Genomic DNA, 17311 nt, shown 5'->3' with positions numbered 1-17311 from the left:
AAAAGAAGCTTTTGCTCTTCAGGACCAGCATTGTCTCTTTCTTCAGCGATACTCAAGTTTTGTGCTACCAATCGACTATACGTATATTTCTACAGTGGAAATAGTTTACAATGTGACACTGGGGATAGGTAACTCCAGAGTAAGTTTATTATTTTTGTGTATCTTCCCACTCCTAAGTCTTTTCATTTATTTATACTGTGCATTAATGTGATATCAATATCACATTATATACATTTATATAGCACCTTTTGTAACCCCAGTGTTTCACAGTTAATGAAGCACTTTTGAAATGTAATATAGGAAAACCTTTGCTCTTCATCAAACAGCAGTATGGAAATCTTTTACATCCACCTGAGAGGGCAGGCAGGACCTTGATTTAATGTCACCTCTGAAAAACAGCAGCTCTGACAGTGCAGCACTCCTTCAGCACTGGAGCAATGCTTCAGCCTAGACTATGTGCTCGAGTCTTAGGAGTGATGCATGAGCTCATGGCCTGCTGCCTCAGGCATTGACAAACAAATGAGAATGAATGACCAGCCTCTGTCGGGTGGAGGATTGTGCGCACTAAAGTGCCCCCATAGAATAGGGTAATAAGGTGAAAACAAAAATCTTGTATTGGAAAAAATGAGTAAATATGCAAAAGTGCACGGTGACAAGTAAATTAACATTTGATTGATTATTTCATCCATCCTACCTGAGCCGGTTGTGGTTGTTGTTCACGTCTGTGATTGTGCTTTCTGTCACGGCTGGAATGCTAATTATTTCCCGAACTTGTTGCAGTTTATTGTCTAAGGCACGTGTCTCTGAATCATAATCATTTCCCACATGAGTTGGCAGCTTTATGTTTACCAGGGCCTTGTGTCGAATATTTAATGTGCTGAGTTGATTATCCACGATGTGGAAACATGGATGGCACTGTTTGCAGTTTGGAAAGTCAGAGCAGTAACCACGGGCCCACTTGCACTCATTACAGCGCCTCCCTGTAAAACCTGCGCTACACAGGCATTGTCCTGAACTCTTGTCACATCCGCTGGTCTCGGTGCCACTTCGGTCACAATCACATCCTATCAAGAGAACAAGTTTCAAAGAGGATTGATTCAGGGCATTCAAATGATGTCACGCACCATCAGTGCTAATACACAATTGTGACATGATCAAGACCAGAACACTGGGAGCAAACTCCAATTTAGTTTCCATGTCAATGGTTATATCGAACGGCTAAACCACTACAAAGGCTCAAAAAAGGAATGAAAACCGGACGGACCACCTGGCATCAACCGAGCTGGCCGAGTCCTAAAGGACATAACTGCTATTCTGGGTCTACACCATGGCGTAGTGGTATTATTGTTGAAGCAGTAATCTAGAGACCCAGGGTAGAGACTCTGGGGATCCAGGTTTGAGTCCCACCATGGCAGATGGTGGAATTTGAATTCAATAAAAATCGGGAATTAAAAGTTAATGATGGCCATGAAACCATTGTTGATTGTTGTAAAAACCCATCAGGTTCACTAATGCCCTTTAGGGAAGGAAATCTGCTGTCCTTACCTGGTCTGGTCTACATGTGATTCCAGACCCACAGCAATGTGGTTGACTCTGAAATGGCCTAGCAAGCTACTCAGTTATATCAAACTGCTAAACCACTATAAAGACTCAAAAAAGGAATGAAACCGGATGGACCACCTGGCATCAACCTAGGCACCGGAAACAACAGCAATTGCAGCCTGTTGATCCTGCAAAATCCTCCTTACTAACATCTGGGGGCTAGTGCCAAAATTGGGAGAGCTGTCTCACAGACTAATCAAGTAACAGCCTGATGTAGTCATCCTCAAAGAAACATCAGAGACAGAGCCAGGGGCAGAGAATGTCCCAGACACCACCATTAACATCCCTGGATATGTCCTATCCCACCGGCAGGTCAGACCCAGCAGAGGTGGCAGCACAGTGGTATACAGTCAAGAGGGAGTTGCCCTGGGAGTCCTCAACATTGACTCCAGGTCCCATGGCATCAGGTCAGAGCATGGGCAAGGAAACTTCCTGCTGATTACCACGCACCACCCACCCTCAGCTGATGAATCAGTACTCCTCTATGTTGAACATCACTTGGAGGAAGCACTGCAGGTGGCAAGGGCCCAGAATGTACTCTGGGTGGGGGACTTCAATGTCCATCACCATGAGTGGCTCAGCAGCACCACTACTGACCGAGCTGGCCAAGTCCTAAAGGACACAGCTGCTAGACTAGGTCTGCGGTGGTGAGGGAAAAACATACTTGACCTCATCCTCACCAACCTGCCTGCTGCAGGTGCATCTGTCCATGACAATATCAGTAGGAGTGACCACTGCACAGCCATTGTGGAAATGAAGTCCACCCTTCACATTGAGGATACCCTCCAACATGTCATGGAGCACCACCACAATGCTAAATGGGATAGATTTCAAACAGATCAAGCAACTCAAAACTTGGCATCCATGAGGCACTGTGGGCCATCAGCAGCAGCAGAATTGTACTTGAACACAATCTGTAGCCTCATGGCCTGGCATATCCCCCACTCTAGCATTACCACCAAGCCAGGGGATCAACACTGGATCAATGAAGAGTGCAGGAGGGCATAACAGGAGCAGCACCAGGCATACCTAAAAATGAGGTGTCAACCTGGTGAAGCTATAACACAGGACTACTTGTGTGCCAGACAGCATAAGCAGCAAGTGATAGGCAGAGTTAAGCGATCCCACAACCAACGGATCAGAACTAAGCTATGCAGTCCTGCCACATCCAGTCGTGAATGGTGGTGGACAATTAAACAACTCACTAGAGGAGGAGTCTCCACAAATATCCCCATCTTCAATGATGGTGGAGCCCAGCACAGCAGTGCAAAGGATAAGGCTGAAGCATTCGTAACAATCTTCAGCAAGCCAGAAGTGCCAAGTGGATGATCCATCTCAGCCTCCTCTGGAGGTCCCCAGCATCACAGATGCCAGTCTTCAGCCAATTCAATTCACTCCATGTGATATCAAGAAATGGCTGAAGGCACTGGATTCTGCAAAGCTATGGGCTCTGACAATATTCTGGCAATAGTACTGAAGACTTGTGCTCCAGAGCTTGCCACTCCCCTAGCCAAGCTGTTCCAGTACAGCTACAACACGGGCATCTACCTAGCTATGTGCAAAATTGCCCAGGTATGTCCTGTACACAAAAAGCAGGATAAATCCAACCTGGCCAATTACCGCCCCATCATCCTACTCTTGATCATCAGTAAAGTAATGGAAGGGATCATCAACAGTGCTATCAAGTGGCACTTGCTTGGCAATAACGTGCTCAATGATGCCCAGTTTGGGTTCAGCCAGGGCCACTCAGCTCCTGACCTCATCACAGCCTTGGTTCAAACATGGACAAAAGAGCTGAACACCAGGGGTGAGGTGAGAGTGACTGCACTTAACATCAAGGCAGAATTTGACTGAGCATGGCATTAAGGAGCCCTAGCAAAACTGGAGTCAATGGGAATCAGGAGGAAACTCTCCAATGGTTGGAGTAAGACTCCAGCACAAAGGAAGATGGCTGTGGTTGTTGGAAGTCAATCATCTCAGTTCCAGGACATCACCGCAGGAGTTCCTCAGGGTAGTGTCCTAAGCCTTGCCATCTTCAGCGGCTTCATCACCTTCCTTCCATCATAAGGTCAGAAGTGGGAAGGTTCGCTGATGATTACACCACGTTCCGCACCATTCGCAACTCCTCAGATACTGAAGCAGTACATGTTCAAATGCAGCAAGACTTAGACAATATCCAGGCTTGGGATGTCAAGCGGCAACTGGGAAGTAACATTTGTGCAACACAAGTGCCAGGCAATGGCCACTCCAACAACAGAGAATCTAACCATCATCCCTTGACATTCAATGGCATTACCATCGCTGAATGATGTTTTTATCAACATCCTGGGGATTATCATTGGCCAGAAACTGAACTGGACTAGCCATATAAATACTGTGACTACAAGAGCAGATCAGAGGTTAGGAATCCTGCAGCGAATAACACACTTCCTGACTCCCTAAAGCCTGACCACCATATACAAGGCAGAAGTCGGGAGTATGATGGAATACTCTCCATTTGCCTGGATGAGTGCAACTCCCAACAACACTCAAGAAGCTTGACACCATCCAGGACAAAGCAGCCCACTTGATCGGCACCACATCCACAAACATTCACTCCCTCCACCACCGATGCACAATAGCAGCAGTGTGTGCCATCTACAAGATGCACTGCAGGAACTCACCAAAACACCTTAGACAGCACCTTCCAAACCCAGGATCACTATCATCTAGAAGGACAAGGGCAGCAGACACATGGGAACACCAACACCTGCAAGTTCCCCTCCAAGCCACTCACCATTCTGACTTGGAAATATATCGCCATTCCTTCACTGTCGCTGGGTCAAGATCCTGGAACTCCCTCCCTAACAGCACTGTGGGTGTACCTACACCACACGGACTGCAGCAGTTCAAGAAGGCAGCTCACCACCACCTTCTCAAGGGCAATTAGAGAAGGGCAATAAATGCTGGCTTAGCCAGCGACGCCCACATCACATGAATGAATAAAAAAAATGATGCCAGTAAAAGCAGAGAGCTGAACTTATTTATAAGAACATAAGAACATAGGAGCAGGAGTAGGCCATTCAGCCCATTGAGTTTGCTCTGCCATTTAATTAGATCATGGCTGATCATTTACCTCAGCACCACTTTCCCATGCTAACCCCTTATCCTTGATGGATAGTATCCAAATGTTATAATGCAACTCTGATTATTCAGGATTGACATTACAGAATGGATTTCTTATTCATTATGCCTTAAGTAAATGTATAATGTGCTGTACGATGTTATTCAGTGAGGATTTATTTTGAGATAACAGCTTATTCAGAACAATGTGATGTGGTACAAGTAAGCTTAATCAAACCTGATACAGCTTCAAAATATGCTCTTCTCCATACTGATATTATTCATTTCCATTGTAAAAGACATTTCTCACTTATGCTTCATTAATACAGTCATGTTAGAATACCCTCTGCAGGTCAAAGGTTAAGAAATGGAAGGAGATCATATGCCGAGATACTTGGTTCAATTCATATGTAACACTCCACTACTCACCAATGAGGCTCCGTAACAATTTTTCCTGTTACATTGTGTTAGATAAAATTAGCAGCACCTGTTTCAGGAATCTACAGGAACTCAGTAGGATCTGACAGAACAGGGCAGTTAGACAGAAATATCCTAAGATGTTTCAATCAGTGAAAATACATTTGTTTTAAGTAAACACAAAATAATTAAAAGCTTGGGATACTTACGTACGCATTCTGTACCCAAACTGTAGTAGTTGTCTGGACATTCTTGTAAATTTGTTGTGCTGCATGTTCTTCCACTGTTTGTTGCCCTGCAAGGACACTGGCCTGTGACCTGGACAGAACAATATAGTAACATATCAGTACTCTGTTACACCGTGCCTGGATGAAGAACCCCCGAAACATGTATCTTATTGGGGTTGTGGGCTGTCCTAAAGGCACACTGTTAGCATAGTGTGCAGGATTTCAGAACCATCCAGTAACTGAACATATCAGCAAGATGTTATAGCAGATTACCCAAGGTAAAAACACTGCTCTCAATCCCAAGAACAAAACTATTAATCCTAACCCACATTTTTGGTGCACAAGCACTAATTTTGCTAGGTAAGGTTCCTGTGAAGCTTCTAGGATGTTTTACTATGTTAAAGGTGCTATGTAAATGCCAGTTGTTGTTGATGCCGAATTGAGTCACACTTGCAAACTATATTGCATATTACACATGCTGTAAAAACTGAGTATAAATTATACCAGAGTATGAATCACCCAGCTAGTGAATCATAAATCTAAACATGTTTTAAGGCAATATACTGGTGTAAAATTACACTTCATAGCTTTACACCTACAATACTTCAATATGAAATACATTATGAAATGTTGGATTTAAGGTTATGCCTCGCTTTCCCCTGCCTGAAAGTATAGCACCAGCAAAGTCTGCAAGCCCTTGCAAAGAGAAAACTTCAGAAAATCACCTCTAATGGCTTATTTTTATTTTTGTGCAAATCCACACTCAGTAAATGCTGGCCTTGCAGCGACACCCACACCACATGGATGAATAATAAAAAACCCCCGCTGAGACAGAATGCCACACAATTTAAGTGCTTCTTTAGTTGGAATGGTTAGCAGCATTTTTAGTGGTGAGTTATGCCGTACCTGATCACAGCGCTGGTTGTAAGAGTTTCTGGAATCACAGCTACATGGCTCGCAGCCAATCCCTCTTCTCAAGTTCCAGTAGCCCTCAGCACACCTGTCACAGTTTGAACCTATCACGTTTGGTAGACAATTACACTGGCCGGTGGTGGGATTGCAGCTACCATCAGGCTGGGACCCCAGCCCATTGCATGTACATTCTGAAAAATGAAGCAAATCCTTACAGTATTCAATTAGGGTATTCTACTTTCCCAACCTATGGGCAGCTCACCCTCATTTGTGCTTGGGTGTGGAACATCGTATGGGTGGAGGAAAATCAGGCAGGGATGGGGTCTGATAGCAGTTTCACCGCCTGCCTCAATTAAATTTTGAACTTTACATTTTGAATTTTGACACCAAGTTAGGGATGTCAGTGTTGTGGTGTGGAACACTTCTCGCCTGTTGTCGCTCAGTGTTTGCATCAAACACCTTTGGGCCTATAGTAGAATTGCCCAGATATAAAGTAAAATTCCCTTTGCTCTTCCTCAATCATGTGCCCCAAACACACAACAGCATATTCTCTCTAATAAGGTGTCAGCCAGGGTTCAATGGCTCAGTAGTAGCACTTTTGCCTCATGTTAGAAGAGTGTAAATTCAATTCCCAAGACCTGGAAACTATGGCACATAATCGAGGCTGATACTTTGGTGCATTACTGGGAGAGAACTGTAATGTCAGATTTTTAAAAATGTATTCATTCACGGATATGGGCATCATTAGCTAGGCCAGCATTTACTGCCCATTCTTAATTGCCCTTGAGGAGGTGGTGGTGAGCTGCCTTCTTGAACTGCTGCAGTCCCTGTGGTGAAGGTACACCCACAGTGCTGTTGGGGAGCGAGTTCCAGGAATTTAACCCAGCGACAGTGAAGGAACGGTGATATATTTCCAAGTCAGGATGGTGTGTGGCTTGGAGGGGAATGTGCAGCTGGTGGTGTTCCCATGAACCTACTGCCCTCATCAGGTTAGATCTTAAAAGCCAGGCCTCAAGTTCTGATGAGAGGTCACACACCTGAAATGTTAACTCTTTTTCTCTCTCCACTTACGCTGCCTGACCTGCTGAGTATTTCCAGCATTTTTTGCTTTTATTCCCCATCTGTCCTCTCAGGTGGGCATACAAGATCCCATGGCAGAACCATGAAGAAGGGAAGGGGAGATCTCCACAATTTTTTGGCAAATATTTAATCCCTCAATCAACATCACTGAAACATATTATCTGATCATTTTTACATTGCAGTTTCTGGGACAGTAGATTGACGACTATGTTTTGCACATTTCAACTGTGGCTACATTATGAGGGGCATGGACAGGGTGGATAGGGAGCAGCTGTTCCCCTTAGTTGAAGGGTCAGTCAAGAGGGGACACAAGTTCAAGGTGAGGGGCAGGAGGTTTAGGGGGGATGTGAGGAAAATCTTTTTTACCCAGAGGGTGGTGATGGTCTGGAATGCGTTGCCTGGGAGGGTGGTGGAGGCGGGTTGCCTCACATCCTTTAAAAAGTACCTGGATGAGCACTTGGTACATCATAACATTGAAGGCTATGGGCCAAGTGTTGGTAAGTGGGATTAGGTAGGTAGGTCAGGTGTTTCTCACCTGTCGGTGCAGACTCGATGGGCCGAAGGGCCTCTTCTGCACTGTGAGATTCTGTGATTTCAAAAGTATTTTCTTGGTTGTAAAGTGTTTTGCAATTACTAAAGTTTGTGAAAGGTGCTATATAAATGTCAGTTCTTTTTACTGTACAAGCTTTACATTTGTACTTTTCATACCTGCCATTCTTGTGATCTCTGGAATTGCCAATTACCTTTACTGCAGTGATTGCATTTGAGCTGGAAAGTCTCGGCTTTGACTGGAGCGACAGGAAATTTCTAAAATTTACACCAAAAATGGACTTCCCACTCAGTGGTTCATGTAAGTGTGACTCCTAACTTAATGTCAGTTAGCGCTGGATTTGACGCCATGCTCCCTGCTGCCCAGTTTAAATGCTATGATAATGTATAGGTTTGAAGGTATTGTGAAAATTGCAGTTAATGGAAAGTTTGACACGCTTGTAGTTTTGTATATATCGACTTATTGCGCTGGATTGTTCTTCCCTATCTCTTAACTAACACTAGTTCTGATGCTACGTGGAATTCACTTACGAATGCACGCGTCAATCGCTGTAACATCTTGTCGTGGCCTGCGATAGAAAGAGGGTTTGCATTTCTCACAGTTGTTTCCCATTGTGTTGTGCTGGCAGTCCTCACAGACTCCACCACTGATTCCTCCACTGGCTCGATACACCTCGGCATCAAAGTGACACTTCTCGGAGTGATTGTTACAGTTGCACTCTGCAGGAGAAAGTAAGAAAAGCTAAAAACTGCATCCAGTCATTACCTAAATGGATCACTTAAGAATTAAAACAGGGCATAGCACAGGATCTTTGTCTTTCCATCCCCATGACCAGGAAACTAGAGTTCTGTGACAACATGCTAAAAACCCAAACTCCAAACTCCTGCCAGTATCCTGCTGTCCTATCTGAATAAGAAGGACTGTTATCACCAGTTATGTGTACTTCTTTCAATACAAAATTATAGAAATATACCACATAATTTAACTGTATACGCAATTGGAGTTTAATAAGTGAACATTTTACAAATCTGTTCTCTCAGCATCCGCAAATTCAAGAGGATGATTTTCCATTCACTAATTTTAATAGTTGCAGATGCAGCAGTTTTTGTGCCCAAATTCCAGATGTGCGCTCATGGTGTGTGAAGCTTCACAACAGGAGCAAGAATTTATAACATCACCCCTAAAAAGGGTTATAAAAGATAACGACACATTGGTGAAAGAAGAGAGCTAATTAGAAGAATTTGTTACGCATAGAACCAAGTGTTCAGTGAGTGGGTGGGCTAGGGAGAGCAATGCCCCCAACCTCTAATTACCATGTAACCTCCGCCCCATAGAGAGTCAAATATTAGACTCATGAAAGTATAGCCCAGCACTTATCATTGGCATTATTATTAGATGAATGACTAATGTTTGGTAATCTACTAATTATATTTTTAATGAACTCTCAGAAATTGGCACTTGTTTTGCTACCCTACTCTAAATCCAGGAAATTCTTGCTGGGGGTCACAGAAAGGGTCTAAGGTAATTACTCACTTTTACATTGATTGGTATTGTAATCATCAGCTGGCTTCCAAGGTTGGTCATTATAGAAGCTCGCACACATCTCACAATTTTTACCTGCAGTATTGTGCTTACAGACACATTGTTCTTGAATCTAGAAGAAATGGACAGTGAGTTACTGACAACACAACTTTAAAAATACAAACAAATAGCAAAGGGCAGATTCTGACCTATCTGTAGTGGTTATCTGCACAAGTTTTTCAGTTATATAGAAGCATTTAAACTGCATTACAATAGATACATAATACTAGACATAAATAATGCGTTGAAATGTTTGAGTTCCATTTTGATTTGAATCGCGTACTATTTAGGCTCAGCCTCATTCATGGAATAAGAATCAGATGAATCAGATATCTCGTCAGGTTATGCTCTGCATTTCTATCAGTGTAATTCTTCCTTAGTGCATTCTGTATTGGCAGGAATTTCTGACTTTGAGAATTAAAGATAATGGAAATCCTATCTTGAAATAATTTTTACTCCCTAGATAGTTATCAATCTTCATTTGTGTACTTATTGCAAACAATGTGGCAGGCTTGAATTTCCACTGTCATCTTCTATCCTCAAGCAATAATAATTTGCATCTATATGGTTCCTTCAATAGCACAAGTGGCTTTGAAAGGTGTGCTTGGTGAGCCTTGGATTGTGCCTTAGAAGTTGACATTGAAAGCTTATGGAAGAGGAAGGTTTCAGCTGGCATTGCATGGTGCAAAGGGAGGTAAAAGAGATGAAGAGCTTTAGGAAAGGAGTTACATTGAGTAAAGCTGAATTAGTTGTGACAGGGATGTGCTGAAGGCTAGAATAAGAAGAGTGAGGGACATGGGAGGGTGCAAGGCTGGAGGAAGTTGAAGTGGGCTAGGGCTGTGGAGAGTTTTGTACACAGGAGCAGGGATTTTAAGTCTGATACATTGGAAGATAAGGAAACAGTGAGGTGACTCGAAACTAGTAACTGCTTGTTAAAGGAACACACAGTTTGCAACCCCAAACACTCCTGCATTCATTATTGATGTAACGCTGAGTTTGGACTTTTACCACATATCCTACAGAATACTGATGTAGAAATCCTATAGCATAATTAAAAGGAGTAACTGATGTTATATGACAAATTGTGAAGCGCAAGGTTTATGTTAGTTTTCATAGGCTACAAATAAGTAGATGGTATTCTAGGTGGAATTGGGTTTCATATTTTTGCTCCTATACATTTTTCCTTCTGATCTTCTTAATGCAAGTCTGTGAATTCCCTTCCTAGTTCCACAATTTGTGAACCACATGAGTATTCCGAAATAACATTCAATTAAATTGTTCTGTACATGAAGGCAGGGTTGTGGTCAGTACTTTAGGCTAAAGTATGCAAAGATGTACAGCAAAGATTGTCAGTACAGTAGCTTGAAATAAGGACATGGAGTGAAAATAGGATTCTCACCATTTTTCTTGGTCCTCGTGGAGTATGCGCAGAGTTACCTTCTGAGATGCAACAAGATGCATGACCATTACAGAAACAGCTGCCTTGAACCTTCATGTCATACACAGCATAGAAGTTGTTGACATTATGAAGCTCATGGGATAAAGCTGGCTTGTATGGTTTGATAAAATTAATCCTCAGGTTTGTAAATGGTGCCATGTCTAAGAATAGAGACAGTGTTTATTTACTTAAAATACATTAAGGGTCTTTTGATTCTTCTGGATGCAATGAAACTATAAGAAAAAAAAATCATGACAGAGAACACGATTTATTGTTCAATAATCATCTTTATCTAAGTTTTGAAGTATCAAGGCAATAGGGTGAGGCATTCAAGCAGAATGTACAAGCCCCTAACACTGACTACACAAAGCCAAACTGATCATAAATATCTACAATAAGTCTACATGCACTTCTGGTCTACATGCACTTAAAGTGCACACTTTATTTCCTGTTATTACTTGTGTGTCACCTTTTTCCATTATAAGTTCATTATGTTCATATTTATAATGATAAATGTCATTTTGTGTTACTGGTTAAACTGTCTTTACACACTCCTGTCAGTGGTGGCACTGCAGTGCCTCGGCTGTGCAGCTGCCAGCTCTGCAGGCTTCACTGCAGAGAAATCCCTGTCCTCCAGTTCCCAAATTGCCATTAGTTTTGCTATTTAACCATAAATGATATCATTAAAAACTAATACATAAAAATATGGACAGGACATTTGATTTTAAAATTCAGATTGTGTGCCCTGGCCCTAATTATTTGTTCTCTAACCCTGCTTTATCTCAAGGCTGTTGATTCTTCATTTGCAACTTATGGGAATAGACTATTCTACAGCATATGCATTGAAAAAGGCAATAAAGATTCAATGGCTTGATTTGAAAACATAGCCTGTGGGATTGCTTGAAATAATTTTCTAACCTAAAAATTAAATTAGAAATACAAATCTATTCAGAAAGAATATTGGTATATTTAGCAGCTTGTCTGCCAATGCAAGCATGATTAGGAATTCACTACTGACAAGTAGAAGTTTTAATTATTCTGATTACTGTTTCTATTTATGAAGGTGTTAGGGAGAAATTAAAAATGCTAAAAGAGAACACAGTAATAATTTACTGAAAAACCCTTAAAATCTCCAGGCAGAAATGGCTGCTAAACATATTAAGAGTTGAAGATTACCAAATGAACATTGCACAGCTTTGAGAATCAGACTGGAGACACAAGCAGGACATCAATTAGATTAAGTGTACTCTCCTCTCACATTAGGAAGGGGCAGATGGTTTTAGCTTAGATATGGGAAGACATACAATAGACAAAGAGGGGGCTTTGATGAAACACAAACAGCCTTGAGCTGTGAGAATCAAGGTCTTTGTGTACGTATTTTAATTTTGATTGGATAATATAATTATGTATACGTCTTTTAGAATAATTGGTTTGCAAAATCACATGTTTATGTACTTAATAGGATAGAGTTAGCTTGGGATTGGTGTATTGGTTACCGATTGGATGTATTCAAATGTACTCAAATGTATTATGGGCAGAATTTTGCCCTCGGTTGGCGGGTGGGCCCCACTGGCTCGGCGGCAGGCGGGCAGCCGAACTCCACTGCTGAAACGGGGCCCGCCACCATTTTGAGTGGGCAGGCCAATTAAGTCCCGCCTAGTGGCTTGCCTGACAGGAATCGCTACTTCCTGTGCAGGGGGGGCGGGGGAGGTGGGGGGGGATGGGGGGAGGGATTCCCCAACTGTCAAAGTGTGCTCTTTCGTGCATGCTCGCGAAAGAGCGCACTGCTCCCTGAGACTAAGTGCTGTCTCAGGGAGAGCACTGAATATTTAAAAACTTTTAAAATAGAGAAATAAAAACATTATTAACATGTCTCACTCATGTGAAACTGTCACACGAGATGGGACATGTTAATAAATATGAGTGAAACTTTAATAAACTTTTTAAAAACTGAGATGAAACCTCATCCCGCCAGCGGATGAGGTTTTATGTATTACCAGAAGCCCGCTGGGGCTCCTGGCCTGCCCACCAGCTTTAAGGTTGGACTGGCATGGTCTTTAATTATCTTAATTACTCTGTCAATGGCCTCAATTGGCCATTGACAGGTCAGCGGGCGGACAGCTGATTTCGCTGTCCACCCGCCTTCCTAAAAATTTAAATGGACCAAGATGACATTGGGGATTCCTCCCAACGCCATCCCGCATCATTTTCCCCTCGACGACTGGGCCCCACCCCCAAATCGCCGACAGGAAAACTCTGGCCAATGATAAGAAGAAAGTACAAAAGTAATGAAATGGAATCAGTCTGGGAGCTGGGTCTTCGTTCTTACGAATGATTGCGGCTCCCTTGCATATGCTTGAATAAAACCAGTTAAAAGAAAGCCTGAGTCTCTGTGATCGTTTTGAGATTGGAGAGTGTAACTATCTTCAAGGGCATTATGAAACAGAGCTCATTTAAAAGTTTAGAGACCATAAACATTCACTGGGATTTATTAAGTCAAAGAAATGTCTTACTGTTAATCTTGTTGCTCTTTGAACCACTGATATAATCAGTCAGCTTGAGTGGGTTAAATGCAACCTAGAATCAAACATGGAAAGGAGAGACAGTCAAAATCCTTCATTTAATTGATGCTAGTTTTCATAGATTGCAATTTAGCGGCATATTCAGCAAATAGAATTGCTGATATTTCTGACATTACATACAGATCAGCTCAGTGATTTACATGTTATAGCTTTTACATTAGCAAAGAGGGTGTGGATAGTTGAGAAGTACAATAGTGATGCTGAAAATCATGAGTTGAAAATGTTTAGCTGTTCTTCTCAGTATATTGCTGTGGGTGGCTCTACCTGGTCATCTGGTGAATCTTGATTCCGGGGTTGTACTTGACAACGCACATCATCAAAGCTGCGAGGTTGTCCTGTTTGGATTTGAGGGAAGGAGGCAGCACAATCATCAGCAAAATACTGGTATAGTTTCCAGGTTTGACCAAAATCCGTGGAGCGCTCAATCATCATGGCTGCTGGCCGTGGAGACTAATGGTAAAAATAGATCAGAAAACATTAAAAGCATTCTTGTCTTCATTAAAATAACCCAAATTAATTGAGATCGGGGATGTTAGGAGGATCATATTTGCATCAAGGTAAACAAACTCAAAATTTACAACCATTGTGCCGCACCCTTAGTCATTCCCTGAAGTATGCTACCTAAAAGTGGTCTGGCTAAATAAAACAAGAGATACAACTGGGAATATTGATCCAGTCAGTGAAGGAACAGTATTGACAGTGACCTATGGCATATTACAAGTCAGCCATGACAAGCAAGGGCACAATACAGGTAGAATGGATTAGGGCACAACTGGAAGTAGTGTACAGAGTAACAGTAATAAATTAGTAGATACTTCTGTTAGCACTATTCAGAAGGGTCAAAATCTTTGGTTGCTATTCTCTGAGCAGCAAATACAGAATCCAGAAACCACTGTTTTGTATTTCATCACTGTACATGGATTTGCTTATTATCAGAAAAATTTAAATTATATTTCCTCTGGGTTTCAGATGTAAATGCCCTCACTGGGTGAGCGGCAATGTTAGAGTTGGAATTCCTGAATATCTGAGTTTCAACTCCACACTCAACTGACATTTACACTTTAGTTTCTTCTAACCAATGGTGCTGGCCCAGAATATGTCAGATGGAGAGAAAGTTGGTGGCTTCTCACACTGAGCAAATGTGTTGGTTGCCTATGTGATGATAACCATGAGTTGCCTGCTATTGTTCCATCCTGTGAGGGCAATATAAATATAGGAAGAAAATAAACACAATGTAGAATAGAAAACACCCACATGGCAAATATACTAAAGCGTATATCTTACCTTGAATCTTAGAAGAACTTCATTCAGTTGGAATTTCCCTTCCATGTCTAACTGTATATACACTTGATTCTGATCTGTAAATGCAGAGGTAGATACAGTTTCAGATGATATCAATCAAATAAAATGCACTAAATTTTACAGCACAGATCTCATTCACCATATTGTTTCTGTACCAGCTCTATGCCAGAGTGACTTAAAATTTAGCCCTAAGCCCACATTCTTCCCTTGGTCCAGTTTTATCCATAAAAATGCAAAAGTCCTTGCCTCAACCATTCCCTGTGGCAAATTATTCCATGTCAGACTGACCTGGATATAAAAACTATTTTTCTTCACACTCCAAAAAACAAATTTAAATTGATGACCCCTCATCACAGACTCCTCAGAGAAAATAGTCTTTCTCTAATTCTCTGTATCAAAATTGATATAATGTCACAAAGCTCTACTAAATCAATTTCTCTGCAATAGTGGAATTAGTTCCAGGATCTCAAATCTCTTCTCATAGCCATAGTTTCCCAACCCTGCTCTCATAAAGACAGCCTTTTTCTGCCTTCATAACATCACCCACCTCTGCATTGCCTTAGTTTACCTGTTCTGAAACCTTCATCCATGCCTTTGTCACCTCCAGACTCAAATATTCCAATTGTGGCTTGGGGAGTATCCCACCCTTCACCTTACATAAACCGGCTCATCTAAAACTCTGCCGTAAGTATATTATCAGGTTTGTTCTCATTGGCCTAAATTGTTTTCCCAGCCCCCAAAGTCTCAAATTCAAAATTTTTATATTTGATATTTTTATTCATTCATGGGATATGGACATCACTGGCAAGGTCAGCATTTATTGCTAAATCCTACATGTGCTTGAAAAGGTGGTGGGGAGCAGCCTTCTTGAACTGCTACAGTCTATGTGATAAAGGTACACCAACAGTGCTGTTAGATGGGAAGTTCCAGAATTTTGACCCAGGAACAAAATATATTTCCAGTCAATGAGGTGTGTAACTTGAAGGTGGTAGTCTTCTCATGTGCCTGCTTATTTGTCCTTCTAGGTGATAAAGGTCATAGGTTTAGCAGCTGCTGTCTAGAAAGCCTTGGTGTTGATACACGTTACAGTCATAGTGCTCCGGTGGTAGGGGGAGTGAAGGTTTAATGTGATGCATGGGATGCCAATCAAGCATACTGCTTTCTCCAGGATGGTGTCATGCCTCTTAAGTGTTGATGAAGCTTCAATAATCCAGGCAAATGGAAAGTTTTCCATCACACTCCTGAATTGTGCCTTGTAGATGATCGACATGCTTTGGCCACAGTCAAGGGGTGAGTTACTCACTTCAGAATAGCTCGTCATTGACATGCTTTTGTAGACACAGTTTTTATGTGCTTGGTCCAGTTAAGCTTCTTGTCAATGGTATCTCCCAGAATGTTGATGGTGGCAGATTTGGCCATATCAATGCCACTAAATGCCAAGGGGATTTTGTTAGACTGTCTCTTGTTGGAGATGGCCACTGCCTGGAACTTATGTAGCATGTTACTTGCTAATTATCAGCCCAAATGTTATCCAGGTCTTGCTGCACATGAACATGGATTGCTTAATTAACTGAGCAGTTGAAAATGGAACTATACAGTGCAATCACCAGCAAACATCCCCACTCCAGATTTTATGATGGACAGAAGGTCATTGATGTAGCAGCTGAAGATGGTTGGTCTAGGACACTACCCTGAGGAACTGCTGCTGAGATGTTCTAGGCCTGAAATAATTGGTCTCCAACAATTACAACCATCTTCCTTTATGCTAGGCGTGACTCCTGATTCCAATTGACTTCAATTTGACTCAGGTTGCTTGATGCCACAGTCGGTCAAATGCTGCTTTGATGTCAAGGGCAGTCACTCTCACCTCACTTATGGAATTTAGCTATTTTGTCCATGTTTGGACCAAGTCTGTAATGAGGTCTGGATTTGAGTGGTCCTGATGGAAGACAAATTAAGCATCGGTCAGCAGGTTATCACTTGATAGCACTGTCGGTGACACCTTTCAACACTCTGTTGATGATTGAGAGTGTACTGTTGGGATGACGGGGCATGATTGGTCAGGTTGGATTTGCTTTTCTCTTATGCTTAAATCACTTTGTAGTCCCACTGCTCCCTATTCCTATTTCTACAACATTCTCTAACCCTAAAATTATGTGAGGAATCTGTGGTTCTCCAACTCTAGCCTGATGGGGATACCGCAGTCCCTTCACCCCACAATTAGTGACTGTGCTTCAATTGTTTTGGTCCTATGCTCTGGAGTTCCCTTCCTAAACCCCTCCACCCGTCTCGCTCTTCCTGTAAGAACTCCCTTAAAACCCAACTCTTTGACCAAGGTTTTAGTCAACCCTTCTAATATTTTCTTGAAAATTCATGTACTCTACATTCTCATAATATTCTTTAATATTGTTTGTGCTATTTCTATCATAGACCTCTCAGTTACGTTTTGAGTTAATTTAAATTTCAGTACTTATTTGCAGAACACTATTCTTTGATTTCTTTTTTGCTTTTCAGGAAT

At 42.0% G+C, this 17311-nt stretch overlaps 1 protein-coding gene across 2 annotated transcripts in view; it reads right to left on the bottom strand.

The window, feature by feature from the left end:
* The window catches only part of LOC121282175 (laminin subunit beta-3-like), a 49079-nt gene that overhangs the window by 15871 nt on the left and 15897 nt on the right, over positions 1-17311 (bottom strand). For both annotated transcript variants that reach the window (XM_041195724.1, XM_041195725.1), the window contains 9 exons: positions 14776-14849; positions 13756-13941; positions 13423-13486; positions 10871-11070; positions 9424-9544; positions 8421-8609; positions 6255-6451; positions 5331-5439; positions 695-1064 (listed from right to left, as the gene is read on the bottom strand). In XM_041195724.1, the coding sequence (XP_041051658.1) occupies positions 695-1064; positions 5331-5439; positions 6255-6451; positions 8421-8609; positions 9424-9544; positions 10871-11070; positions 13423-13486; positions 13756-13941; positions 14776-14849 (1510 nt within the window). The remainder of the gene's footprint in view (positions 1-694; positions 1065-5330; positions 5440-6254; positions 6452-8420; positions 8610-9423; positions 9545-10870; positions 11071-13422; positions 13487-13755; positions 13942-14775; positions 14850-17311) is intronic.

The sequence above is a fragment of the Carcharodon carcharias genome, chromosome 9 (assembly GCF_017639515.1).
Source record: "Carcharodon carcharias isolate sCarCar2 chromosome 9, sCarCar2.pri, whole genome shotgun sequence".
NCBI lineage: Eukaryota > Metazoa > Chordata > Chondrichthyes > Lamniformes > Lamnidae > Carcharodon > Carcharodon carcharias.
The sequence above is the reverse complement of the archived record's forward strand: the minus strand, read 5'-3'. Positions and strand labels throughout refer to the sequence as shown.